The sequence below is a fragment of the Sebastes umbrosus genome, chromosome 16, assembly GCF_015220745.1.
Source record: "Sebastes umbrosus isolate fSebUmb1 chromosome 16, fSebUmb1.pri, whole genome shotgun sequence".
NCBI classification, from domain to species: Eukaryota; Metazoa; Chordata; class Actinopteri; order Perciformes; family Sebastidae; genus Sebastes; species Sebastes umbrosus.
This window is the reverse complement of record NC_051284.1, coordinates 30,709,265-30,721,351: the sequence shown is the minus strand read 5'-3', so window position 1 is coordinate 30,721,351 and position 12,087 is coordinate 30,709,265. Positions and strand designations below refer to the sequence as shown.

General features: G+C 41.7%; 1 protein-coding gene across 2 annotated transcripts in view; it reads right to left on the bottom strand.

The window, feature by feature from the left end:
- Positions 1 to 12,087, bottom strand: part of akap6 (A kinase (PRKA) anchor protein 6) — a 187,565-nt gene that overhangs the window by 97,118 nt on the left and 78,360 nt on the right. For both annotated transcript variants that reach the window (XM_037796614.1, XM_037796615.1), the window contains exon 13: positions 2,178 to 2,311. In XM_037796614.1, coding sequence (XP_037652542.1) covers positions 2,178 to 2,311 — 134 coding nt within the window. The remainder of the gene's footprint in view (positions 1 to 2,177; positions 2,312 to 12,087) is intronic.

Here is a 12,087-nt window from a genome sequence, read left to right as displayed (position 1 = left end):
GCATATTAATCGCGTTTGGATTATTTCTAATATAAATATATATATATATATGTATATATATATATAACCTTAAAAAATAATTCAAAGAATGGTATAATTTATTGACCTGCTACTGATAAAAGATAACAAAAAAACCCATATCTAATTAATTTTTATATTTAACTTAATTAATAATCAATGAAAAATAATAAGCAAACATTCACTACAGGTTACCATTTATTGGACTTTTTAGCTGCTTTTTAAAACCAGCAAATTAAAAAAAGCAATGTATTTTTTTCTCCCCCAATTAAATTTATTTTGGCATTAATTCAGAATTGAGATATTTTGCGTGAGATCAGTAAATAATTCAGTCTGACCTTCATTTTCTTCACAACTGAACCAAAACCACAAACCTCAACTGAGCTCGACTCACTGCAGCTAAAGAAAAACATGTAACATCCAATTATTTCCAAACTCATCACACACACCACTGCACCGGACACACACACACACACATGCACACGCACGTGCACGCATGCACAAACACACACACACACACACACACACACGCACACACACAAACACACAGATGTAAATCTGAAACGCAGCAGCTAATATATGAATAACCAATTACTGTCCAATACATCCGAAGTAAATTACTGAAACATTACACTGCAGCCACAGAGGACCGGAAAACACAAACACAAACACAAACAAAACGAGTGTCTGTGTGTGTGTGTGTGTGTGTGTGTGTGTGCGTGTGTGTGTGAGTGTGTGTGTGTTCTGACTGTGTATGTAAAGCACTTGTATTTCTTTAATTTAAATCACAGAAGACAGAGCAATGTTGCCAAAACTGCAATTTATGCTCAATCAAAACAGTGGATTTGTGTTTGTGTGTGTGTGTGTGTGTGTGTGTGTGTGCGTGCGTGCGTGCATGCATGCAAGGACACACCACATCCTTCATGTAAGTGAGTGTGACGACACCAACAAAGTCTGGAGAACACAACATACTACAGACTCAGAGTGAACAATTTAAGCTTCATTTTTCATTTGCATACACACGACTTTGTGTGTGTTTTTATTGTGTGTGTGTATGTATGTGTGTGTGTGTGTGTGTGTGTGTGTGTGTGTGTGCGCTCTGCGTGCGAGTGATAACCGCGGAGGGAGGCTCCTCAAAGCCGGGGATGAAACGCCGACAGGCAGCGTGACCAAAGACGGCGCTTGCCGAGCCGAGCCTGGCCACACCAGATTACTGCTGTTAACACTCGTACTCTGTGTGTGCATGATTACACTCAACTGAGTGTGTGTGTGAGTGTGTGTGTGTTACATGTTACTGTGTTGTTGTGTTTTATTCTTCCTCTGTTTGTCTGTCTCGTTGTAACAGAGAATAATCATCTGGTACTTTTTGTGTCTTATATTATATTTTGTTTTACTCTATTATATTATGTATTGATGCTGTTTGAGAGTTCTGATTGAGGGCAGCTGGAGGGCTCCATTCACACCTGTTATATGCAGTTATAGGGCTGGGTCAAGATTTTAGAGTTCTCCAATAAACGTCATGCAAAATCAAATAGTTTATGCGACCATCGTCTCGTCTTAAAAATATATATTTTTATATTGTTTTTATAATCGCAGGTTTAGCAAAGGGTGTAAAAGCAAAGAGACGAAACTGGTGCGCCACTAGATGGAATCCAGATTTTGCTGTGATTTAATCGCAATAAACAGATCAAAAAGATGCCGAAATAACTACATCATGATGCAGAATTGTAAAAAGTCTGAATTCATGCTTTGTCAGGTCTGTCCGCAAGACAACAAGCAAACAACTGTTAAAATGTTTGTTTTCTGAATGGAGTTCTGCTAACATCGTAGCTCCTCCATCAACACTCAAAATAACGTCATCTAAATTAGGCATAAATACGGCAGTGACGTTATTGTTTATACATATATGTCGCTTCACGTTTGGTGAACATAAAAATGATGCATCTTTTAAATTATTTTATCCCATTCATGTGTGCAGAGAGCGAACAGGAAGTCAGGCGGCTCGGCCAAAGGAAGTCTCAATGATGCAGGTCAAAAACACGGAGAACTAACAAAAGCTGAAAAACTTGAAGTCCATCTTGGAATGCACACTATATCGGCTCAGTTAATACATCCATGGCATCTAATGTAGAAGTTTATTTATCCTGTAGTATGTTTACCTGTTGTTCCTGGCCAGCTGACTGTAGTGCCTCCTGCTGGCGGTTGAGGGGTAGTGCAGGCTGCTCAGTCTGAGAGCCATCTGCTCTGCCAGGGCGGCTCGCTGGGCTTCACACTGACTGGGGATCGGCTCAGCCTGGAGGAGACAGAGCAGGACATACGGGCATCAATCACACGACATGCTGTGGGTATTCATGATCTGGAAAGGATAAATCTGGCGTCCTCCTGACCGTAACAAGTGATGTATCTGTTCCCCCGACACAGACGCCGTGGGAGCGGTTAAACAACAATGAAAGATATGGATCAATTTAAGAGGGTTTTTATTTGTGTGAGTTGATTTCCAGCCAAAACTTCTGCACAAGAAATATCATCCTCTAACAAGCAGACTGGCGTTCCCTGATCAGTCCTTCAGGTCTTAACGACACCTGAACCTTTCTTTAACACCACCCACAGGACATTTAAGCCTCAAGCTTAAAGGGACGATTCTATGTAAGAATCAGAAATGTCTTGTTAACAGCGACACCTGTGGCCGTTAAGTCAACTAAAGTCAGCGTCCTGTTGCTGGCGCTTGTGCTCGCTCTACATAGACATGAAGGAGCATCGCTCAACACAGTGAGGAGACACACGTCAGCTAAAAGCACAATATCACTCTATATTTCAGCTGCTTGGCAGTAATGTTAGCTGACCAGACCAAGGTCTCTCCATGAATCAATGCTGATACTGTGTTTTCCTGCTTCAACCTCCCCACCCCGGCCGGAGGGAACAGGGGAGACACCGGAGTTTTGGTTGGAGACGATAACGTTTCTCGCTGCGGAGCCCCGTCACTTCACAAGACACGGGAAACCTCTGTTGGTCTGGAGGAGCTGCAGCAGTTATTTCTGCACAAACGTCCACTGAACATTCACTAGATATTCTCAGAACTAATAACTCTTCTGCAGTGTGGAGTGAGCAGCATGCACGTGAGAGGTGGAGCGAAAGAGAGAGTGAGACAGAGCGCGGTGTGTGAGTGAAGGCAGGCAGAGGAGCAGAGGAGCAGAGTACAGCAGAGACTCCGGCCCTGGAGACCAAAGCTATGGTCTCCCCTGTGTCTTCTGACCGCGGTCGGGGGGCCGAAGCAGGAAGAGTTAACACTGTTTAACAGACGGGCTTCACTAGATACAACCAAGAGGTTTTGGTGCTTCTGTATAGTTTGTGTTGGAGTCTGAGTCTGAACAGCGTAGCCACACGCGAGTGCGCATGGGACACCGACCCGCAATAATTTATACGTGTTAGGACTTATAAACAGCACCTTTAAAAGGTGCAGTGTGTTGGATTTGGCGGCATCTAGCGGTGACTAAAAATATTTTTCACTGCTTATTTTCGTTTCAGTTTCAGTTTAGTATAATAACCCTACTAAAGGTTGCAAACATCACAACTACAGAACATGAAGAACAGAACAGTTAATGTGCCTAAATTCAACTCGTTCCTCCTGATCAAACTGCCCTTCACTTGTCATTGATTCAGTTTCACCGGATGAGCAGAATCAAAGTGAAGCAACGCAGTGACCTATCAGTGACGTGTGAAACCTGCCCGGCGCCCGTTTGTCCTACTCGTCCTGTCGTGTGATTAGCTTGTTTATTGCAGATGAATGAGATTCAGCTGTGCCATATTTTGACGGACGTGCCCTTTAAAGCCCCGCGAGTGGCCAACAAGCCACTAGAAACACACTCCACGCTTATCCTGCACTCTCATCTGGGCTCACACACTCACTCACATATCCATATGAACATGTAGATGCATATAAATGCACACACACATCCTGCTAACACAAATTACCCATAAAACCACAAACACACATTTAGCATGAATCGCATTTCCGCCGGCACAAATTACCTCTCATACGCACACACGTCACGCCTGCACAAATGTTCCCATAACGCCACACACACACACACACAAATCGACCATGAATTGCTCCACACACACAAGAAAAAAATAAACATGCACACACACACACACACACACACACATCACAGCTCTCAGTATCCAGACACAATCATATAGAGGCACTCAGCGCTCCGCTCAGATGTAATTGCATACAAACTATATGGAGATGAGGCTTCAATTGAACCAATGAAGGCAGAGTGAGAGTGTACAAACAGCGACGCACACACACACAAATATGACCGCCTGCTTTTTCCTCATTCGGTAACAATCTGAATAAAGTGTCGCCGCGTCGCGTTCGCCGTCCGATCTACTTAGCGGACTCGCGGAAGGATCTGGAAAGGTCATCCAATCTGTGGAAGGCAGAGCCGCTCAATCAGAGAGCTAATAAACAAACAGGCAATACACAATCAACAGCGCCGTCTGCATCTGTGTGTGTGTGTGAAGGTACTTTGTTTGTGCGTGTGTGTGTGGTGCTATTACAGAAATGAAACTAACTGGAAGCTCTCAGAGAAAATTCTTCTCACTTTGTCTAAATGTCTCTCCACTTCCATTCATTACTTCTCTCCTGGTTGCGTTTGCAGGCTGTTTGCTGGCTGGTTAGTCGGCCAGCGAGTCAGTAAATCAGTCAAGTTGTTCATTAGCTGCTTAGATTGTTCTTTTCTTTGATAATTTGTTCCTTGGTGCAGTTTATAACTCTGACTCTGACTCGGGCCCCGAATTACATCTAAAAATCCTTTCATTTAAAGAGTAAAAAAGAGGGTGAATAAGACACACTTACTCCTGCTTACTGCGAGGGAGGAGTGACCTTTATGAGCAGCTGTCAAGTGATCACATGATTCATCACATGTATGCTCAAAGAGCGACAGCCAATCACACGGCTGGATTTAACCTTCGCCCCGTCCTGTAATCTGTTGCATGTTCTCTGTGAAGTTTAGACTCAGATTTAAGTTCATTTAACCCGTGTGAAATCCTTCATAGTTCCAGCTGCAGGTAACACATGAAATGAATATCCTCTATATATATAAATGGAAACACAAATAAGGAAAGTCTGCTGCTGGTCGAGGAGGTGTATCAGTGAAAACAACAAACTACAATGGAAATCTAGAACCATATTTACACGTAGAGACGGTAAAGATGCAGGATTCTGCAAACAATGTCAATTGAGCATTTCAATAAAAAGAGTGTCTGGGTCACAGACTGTATAGAAGTAGTGGACGTAGTCACCGTGACGTCACCCATTGGTTTGTGAATGGCCGTTACATAGCCTCGAGTTCGGCATTTTGGCCGTAGCCATTTTGGTTTTTGTCCTTCGCCGCCATCATTTTTTTTGGCCATCGTGGTCATCTTGGTTTATTAGCTGTCGTGGTCATCTTGGTTTTTGGCTGTCGTGGTCATCTTGGTTTTTGGCTATCGTGGTCATCTTGGTTTTTGTCAGTTGCCATCTTGGTTTTTTGCAACCAAAAGTGGCACGAGAGTGTGGAGCTAAGTACAACTAAATGCTGAATAAAACATTTTTAGGTGATCAATATGTTAACCAATCAACCAAAATCTTATAATTAACTTTGATGAAGTGAAAACAGACTGTGAAAGGGTTAAAGTTCTGAGACAAAAACACGGACAACTCCCAGACCAGACAACGCCGTGGTAGCGACCTGTCAATCACAAGGTAGCCCCGCCCTAAAGCATCCCCTGCTTTATGGTCTATCTGACTCTAAATGGGACCATCATTAACTAAATGAACATCATGCTGTATTGAAGAAGACTTGAAACTAGAGATTTAGACCATAAACTCATGTTTACAATGTTTACTGAGGGAATAAATCAAGAGAGAAGTAGACTCTCATAGATTATCTCATAGACTTCTATACAACCAGAGGAGTCGCCCCCTGCTGGCTGGTAGACAGAATGCAGGTTTAAGGCACTTCAGCGTTGACTTCACTTCTCAGCTGTTCTGTCAGTGTTTCATGGACATGTCAGTCAGTCAGTTAGACGGTTGGTAACTGAGTCAGTAACGCTGTTAGAGACAGTCAGTTATTTATTCAGTTCGTTTATTTTTCCGAAATTTGCAGCGAGCGAGCGAACGAACGCAATCTTATGGTTGTAATTGGCTTTTTCATACATAACAGCAACACACACACATATATACACACACAGTGAAGCAATTTCTCCTGGACGCCTTGAGGACACAGAACTGGAACACAGAGTCTGTTTAAAACACACACACACAAACACACACACACACACACACACACACACACACATACAGAGTGATGAGTTGGGCTGCTTCCCAGTCTGAAGGATCTTCAAGGATTTCTGTCAGAAATTATTTCTCTTCAAACTAGACTCATGGCTCCATCTGCTAGTGTGTGTGCGTGTGTGTGCGTGCGTGTGTGTGTGTGTGTGTGTGTGTGTTGCCAATTGTACAAGTTCATCTACTGAACTGTAAAAAGGATCAAAAGTAAAAATGCATATATTTCTATGAGCTACTGTTACACATCTGACACACATATAAATATGCCATTGCCACAAAAATCATCACACTTGTTGAAAAGGTGTTTTTTAGTAAAGCTTGTATGTTCAAAATGTCCCTTAAAGGGAGATTTGTCAAGTATTTAATCCTCTTATCAACATGGGAGTGGACAAATATGCTGCTTTATGCAAATGTATGTATATATTTGATTATTGTAAATCGATTAACAACACAAATCAATTACAGACATTGTCCAGAAACCCTCACAGGTACTGCATTTAGCATAAAACAATATGCTCAAATCATAACATGGCAAACTGCAGCCCAACAGGCAACAGCAGCTGTCAGTGTGTCAGTGTGCTGACTTGACTATGACTTGGCCCCAAACTGCATGTGATTATCATAAAGTGGGCATGTCTGTAAAGGGGAGACTCGTGGGTACTCATAGAACCCATTTACATTCACACATCTGGAGGTCAGAGGTCAAGGGACACCTTTGAAAATGACCATGACAGTTTTTCCTTGCCAAAATTTAGTGTAAATTTGGAGCGTTATTTAACCTCCTTCATGACCAGCTAGTCTGACATGGTTGGTACCGATGGATTCATCAGGTTTTATAGTTTACTATGATACCAGTATCTTCACTCTAGCTTTAAAACTGAGCCGCTACAACTTTGACAGCCCGAGTCATTAGTATATAGAATCAAATACTTTCTATCATAACTGAGGACTGAGTGTTAAACCCTGTGAGAGTGAGTGAGAGTGAATGAGAGGGAGTGAGAGTGAGTGAGAGTGAGCGTGTGAGAGATTTAGAACAGAACAGCTGAGTCCAGTGTTTCCAGTCTCGTCTTTAACGGCGCTAATAGACACAAGAATCAATAAGAATCTGCCTCATTTGATGAATATGTAGACCGTCCCCTGACACACACACACACACACACACACACACACACACACACACACACACACAGTTTCTGTTTTTTTCTGTAGCTCTGTGTGTGTGTGTGTGTGTGTGTGTGTGTGTGTGTGTTTGTGTTCTACCTCGATGTGCTGAATCAAGTCATTTTGCGGCTTTTTGTTTACATGTCAGGGCCAATTTACCCAGCATCCCTTGAAACCCTCACAAGCACATCTCCCTCGAGGTGTGTGTGTGTGTGTGTGTGTGTGTGTGTGTGTGTGTGTGTGTGTGTGTGTGTGTGTGTGTGTGTGTGTGTGTGTGTGTGTTGGTGTGTTCGTTGCATGTTTTCATGTTTCTAAAATATATTTATATGTGTGTTTGCTGGAAAAGCTTGTTGGTTGATTTGCTGCAGTGAAAATGTGCCCTACATGTGTGCATGAATCCGAATGTGTGTGTGTGTGTGTGTGTGTGTGTGTGTGTGTGTGTGTGTCTCCTGGGGTTTTCCCGGGGCTATAACTGCCAATCAAACAGTGGTGTTAGGACGGAGAGCTGAGCAGCAGCAGCAGCAGAGAGACACACCGCAACATCCACAATACACCTCAAGTCTGCTCGTTCATTAAAAACAACTATCAGCTGATAAATCAATACACAAATCAATAATCTAATCAATGATGTCACAGACTAACGCTGTATTAACATCAGCTCTCTGCTACAGACCATATAAGTCATCTCAGTTATCTGACAAACAGGCGACTTGTTGGTTGACTGAGCGTCCAGCGGCGCCTGCGGTGTTTCTTCAGCGCCGTCTTTAATGTGGCGGGAACATCTCAACGCCACCTGAATGAGTTCAGGCCCGTCGGCTGATCGGCGCCGGGAGCAAAAGCATCGTTTCAACAATTCTGCAGCTTTCGTCAACAAGGAAGAAGAGAGCCACTGCCTCCATTACGGACTGAAAGTTCTCATTATATTTGTCTTGTATTGATCAATGCAGGCCGTTTCAGTAGACTATGGGTCAGTGTATCTTTTGGTCATTCGATTTTCCTTCACAAACGGATATTAAAAAACAAAAAATTAGTTATTTGATTTTCGTTTTAAAATATAAATAATTTTATTAGGCGTTTTTCTTTATCAGGGTCAAAAAGAGATGAACTAAACTTAAAAAACGGTTTATTTTCATTTTCTATTTCTAAAAACAAAAAATAAAATCACTAAAATCACTTTTTTCATATTCTGCGACAGGAAGTTGCCATTTACAAAGTAAGAGCGCGTATGAGGACGCTGCTGTGTGTAACTGAAGGTGATGGACATGGATCAGTACGTCGTTTTTTGAAACAATAAAAGAGTGTTTCTCTGGGAAAAAGACAGATTTGAAATTCCCGAACTTTCTTGAACTCATAACCGAAACGTTGTTAAAACACAAACCACGGCTCTTTCTAACCGTAGTGAGGTAGACAACAAGCTACAAGTCGCTTTCAGTCCAAAATGGTGGAAGCGTAGCTCTGCTGCTGGGAGCTGACGTTGCAATGGAACAAACTTTTGACTTTCACTTCTTAGCGATATACGTTCTTTGGTAAAACTGACAAATTAACACTGAAAAAATTAAAAAAGAAAAGACCCATCTAGGGCAAAAAGGGTTTGTCTTTTGACTCCACATTTGATGTTAATGTCTTGAGACATCAGTGTGTGTGTGTGTGTGTGTGTGTGTGCGTGTTGCAGGTCAATACTGGAGGTGAGGTATTCCAATAACAGGGTGTTTTTGTCGTGATAGAGCGGAGCAGTGGGTAATGATACAGGATCAATAATGTATATGAGACGGCTGCATCCAGCTGCCAGCACACACACACACACACACGCACACACACACACATGCACACACATGCACACACATGCACACACACACCTGTGCGTGTCGATACTGTAATACAGTTTGATTTGCGTGAAGCCGTTGAATGAACGCTTCGATTTCATCTTTCAGATTGCTGACAATAAAAGAAAACACACACATGCACACAAACACACACACACACACACACACACACACACACATCCTCCCTGACAATCAGACCATAACAGATGTGAGCATCACAGAGGCAGCAGGTTACAAACAACAAAATGTGTGTGTGTGTTGTCCGCAGGCTGGTTGTGTCGTCCAGATGTTTCTACTGAGGTCTTCATAAGCAGCTAAAACCAACTAAACAAACCTCCAGCTCACCTCCTGGCCTTCCCTAACCTCCTCCTCCTCTTCCTCTCCTCCTTCATCGTGTTTTCAGGAAGCACGTAACAACAGAGAGAATCTGCAGCGGTAGCAAGAAGTTGAGGAGGAATTTGAAAAGTAATCCTCATCAAGAACATCTGGAGAGCCTGAGGTGCACGTTGTTTCTCTCTGTTTATCTTCCAAAGAAAAATGTTGGTATTTGTCAACCTGCATCTTATTCTAATATAATTGTGACCATTCGGACGAGAGGTCATGATGGTTTTACACTCGCTACTTCTGTTATAGAGTTCAGGGAAATGCAGACTCTGGTAAAAACAAAGTATATTAGTTAATGTGTAAATGTGTGTCAATCGATGAAAATATTAAATCACGATCAATCGCATGATTGTTCATAGTTAATCACGAATAATCGCAAATTAATCACACATTTTTTATCTGTTCAAAATGTACCTTCAAAGGAGATTCGTCAAGTATTTAATACTCTTATCAAAATGGGAGTGGGTGAATATGCTGCTATTAATTAATTGATAAAATGTGACATAAATTCATTTATTTATCTTTGTATTTATTCCCTTATGTATTTACTATTCTGTTGAATTTTACCTTTTGTTTATACATCATTGTTTTTTATTAAATTTGAAATTTATTTATTTTTGCATTTTTTAAATGTATTTTTAAATGTTTGTATATATTTATTTATTTATATATTTATTTCTGCACGATTTCCCCTTTGCATTTCTATTCACATTTCTTTATGCATTTGTGCCTCAAAAATAAATAAATACATTAAAAAAATTAATAGAAAAGAAAAGAAACAAATTAAAACAGAAATATCAATTATATCACATTTTATCAATTAATTAATGGCTACATTTATTTTTAATATTATGTCTGATACATTTAATAACATATTTATTAAGTGGGTCTATAGTTAGGTATACGTCGGCATGTTCAGCTCTGTCTTCACAAAAAAATAAAAAGTGAGTAAACTCCTCCAAACAAAGACTGACTGTATGAAACAAACAATAAAAACAGGCTGTATAAAATGGTCGCTTTATGCTTTTTAATATCTGTTGGTGCTCTAAAGACGTTTTATATCCACCTGTCAGTGTCAAAGATCCACGTTTGGATTCTTATCTTGTTGTTACAGACGTTTTACGGCTCTCTGAAGATGCTGATTTGGCCCCATGTGGACTTGTCGGCCCTCGTTTGGCCCCCTGACGGCGTCACAGACAACAAAACCTCACTGATCCAGATCATCACCTCCTTCTCAAACTCCCACAATCCCCTCTGATCCCTCCACCAGGCTCAGCTCCTCTGTCTGTCTGTCTGTCTGCGACCTCATCTCTCTCACTCTCTCACTCTCTCTCAGCAAGATCAGTTTTTTTTTTATGTTGGTTAATTATTTCCTAATTAGTTTGCGTGTTAATTAGAATAGTGGCTAATGTTAATTAGCTGTATTAATGGGAGCTGCTGTAACACCTGCCCCCAGCGCCGGGCCGCCGCCGCAACGCCGCCGCCTGCCAGATATCTTCATCTCAAACCGTCCTCAGCTTCCTGGCTCTGATTGGTGATGTCAGGCGGAGACGTGACGCTCCAAAATGTTTTTTGCTTCATGACATATGAGTCAGAAATATTGATATTAAAGAGTGGAGTTACTACAGGAAACAATATTTATCTGAATATATGAAAACATGGTCTTTGATTTCAGTTCAGTTCTGTCTGGCTTTTACCGTCGTGACCATTTATTAAGATAAATTATGTTTAAGGCTCCACTTAACAACAAAACTCCACTTTCAGAAACCTCTCCGTGCTCAAAGGCACGCCACGCCACGCTCACCGTTACCGCTTCTGTTCTTGCTTTTTAAAGCGGTTGTTGAGTTACTTATTCAGGGAGTCAGCAGCAGTTTAGCATCTTAAACACACCATCCCTGACACACACACACACACAGAGCAGCCCCTGACACTATGTGAAATTAGCTGATCTCCCAGCATGCTCTAGTGATGCAGACCTAAAACACTATTAAGAAAAAACGTCAACCAGCCCAAAGAGAGAAAATGATGATCACCTGAAAAATCAATAACATCTCTCCAGTCCCTGCTCTCTCATGCACACGCACGCACGCACGCACGCACGCACGCACGCACGCACGCACGCACTCACTCACAGAACAATAGGGTTTATTGGTTAAAGACACAGCAGCATGCAGCGCGCTCAGATGTGCTGAATGACAGACAAGGTCAGGCTCTCTGTATCGTAGTACTCTATTTGGAATAAATAATCCCAGAAATAAAGAGTATAAACAGGTAAATATATATAAATATTAGGTGGAGGATGGATGGAAGAGATGAAGAGATAGAGGAGGAGGAGGGCTAGAAAACATCTGAAGTCTCCAGCAGTGT